Genomic DNA, 1,651 nt, shown 5'->3' with positions numbered 1-1,651 from the left:
GCTAGCATATTTCTCACTTCATTTTTTAAACTATCAATTTCAGCTGCAATATTCTGATCGAGTTCCTGCATGTGTTGAAGAAAAAGATGTTAATGGTGAAGTTTGATGAAGTGGATTATAGTATGCATGAAGAACATAAAAACACTAACTACATACCATAGATTCAGAAGCATATTGAAGGAAGAAATCCCCCCAAACATTAGGGGGGTAATCTGCAACATTTCTAGGCAAGTCGAGTTTAGAATTAGGATCGAAGTTAGCTACAGCAGGCATATTAGATATTTAAGTTTTCAAATAAATGGGATGATTAACCAATTCTTCTTCTTCTACCACTCTAAGGTTTTGTTTGGGAAAGAAAATGGCAATATAGATAATTTATAGTAAACATTAATACATTAAATTAGTAATTCACATCGTACGTGTACTACTAAAGCATTTAAAATTTAAACTATTCCCTTTTGTCAAAAATTTAAATATATTAAAAGAATAAGCAACGTGACTCATGTGTTTCCTAATTGTATGCCCGATTTTGACTCTTACTATCTTTATACATATTATTATTTATATTATATGTTTCATGCTTATTTTCAATTTACAATTTAAAATTGATTAAGAACTTGTGATAAAGATTAATCTTTTCCGAAAATCCAAGTTTAAATTCGAGTTGGAATAATTTTTTTTATATTTTATTTCTCGACTAAATTTCGAATTAGAGGGATTTTATTGCCATAGAAATCGAGTGGAAAAAAGATGTATAAAACGCGAAAGATTACATACGTCACCTTTTAAAATTATTTCATTTGCATTTCTATAATTGAGATAGTTATTTAAATGATATTGGATCGATAAAAACAAAATATGTAACTTATGTTAAATTGACATCAATCAGATCACCGTTTTAATCATAAAGACGAAGACAATCCTAAATTATTAATTCTAAAGAGTCACTACGCGAATTAACGGATTTTACAACGCTTTTTTTAAGCCATTTACCGCGCTTTTTCAAAAAAATAAGCGCTGTGGAAACGAGCGCTGTAAATGATACAACAGCGCTTTTAAAAAAGCGCTATAAAACATGTAAATACAACGCGCGCTTGTTATGCACATTTTACAGCGCTTCTTCACAAAAAGTGCTGTAATATGCACCCCATTATATGAGTTATGGGTGTGCATTTTACAGCGCTTTCTCAAAAAAGCGCTCTAAAATGCACACCGATAACTCATATATGGGTGAGCATATTACAGCGCTTTCTCACAAAAGCGCTGTAATATGCCCACCCATAATTTCATATATGGGTGTGCATATTACAGCGCTTTCTCAAAAAAGCGCTGTAAAATCCCCACCCATAATTTCATATATGGGTGTGCATATTACAGCGCTTTCTCAGAAAAGCGCTGTAAAATGCCCACCCATAATTTCATATTATGGGTCTCATATTACAGCGCTTTCTCAAAAAAGCGCTGTAAAATGCACACCCATAATTTCATACACGAAAGCGCTGTAAAAGGTGCACCATTAAAGCGCTTTAGAACAACATTTTACAGCGCTTTTTAAAAAAAGCGCTGTAAAATGTGTGTTTTTTTTTAAACGCTGTAAATTAATTATTTGAAATGAAAAGCGCTTTTTAGCTTTTTATGGCATTTTTTTAAA

General features: G+C 31.8%; 1 protein-coding gene and 2 non-coding genes across 3 annotated transcripts in view; all 3 read right to left on the bottom strand.

The window, feature by feature from the left end:
• The window catches only part of LOC101494014 (probable terpene synthase 2), a 2,194-nt gene extending 1,855 nt beyond the window's left edge, over positions 1-339 (bottom strand). The window contains exons 1-2 of the mRNA XM_027332077.2: positions 157-339; positions 1-65 (exon numbers count right to left, since the gene is read on the bottom strand). The exon at positions 1-65 is cut by the window's left edge and continues 281 nt beyond it. Of these exons, the coding sequence (XP_027187878.1) occupies positions 1-65; positions 157-273 (182 nt within the window). The 5' untranslated portion in view covers positions 274-339. The remainder of the gene's footprint in view (positions 66-156) is intronic.
• An 881-nt stretch (positions 340-1,220) lies between these two features.
• On the bottom strand, positions 1,221-1,349 carry LOC113785589 (small nucleolar RNA SNORA69). Its single transcript, XR_003471714.1, has one exon. It is a non-coding gene; the product is annotated as a small nucleolar RNA SNORA69 (small nucleolar RNA).
• Positions 1,350-1,352: 3 nt separating this feature from the next.
• On the bottom strand, positions 1,353-1,482 carry LOC113785591 (small nucleolar RNA SNORA69). Its single transcript, XR_003471716.1, has one exon. It is a non-coding gene; the product is annotated as a small nucleolar RNA SNORA69 (small nucleolar RNA).
• Positions 1,483-1,651: the final 169 nt, after the last annotated feature.

Source organism: Cicer arietinum, chromosome 2 (assembly GCF_000331145.2).
Source record: "Cicer arietinum cultivar CDC Frontier isolate Library 1 chromosome 2, Cicar.CDCFrontier_v2.0, whole genome shotgun sequence".
Lineage (NCBI taxonomy): Eukaryota > Viridiplantae > Streptophyta > Magnoliopsida > Fabales > Fabaceae > Cicer > Cicer arietinum.
The sequence above is the reverse complement of the archived record's forward strand: the minus strand, read 5'-3'. Positions and strand labels throughout refer to the sequence as shown.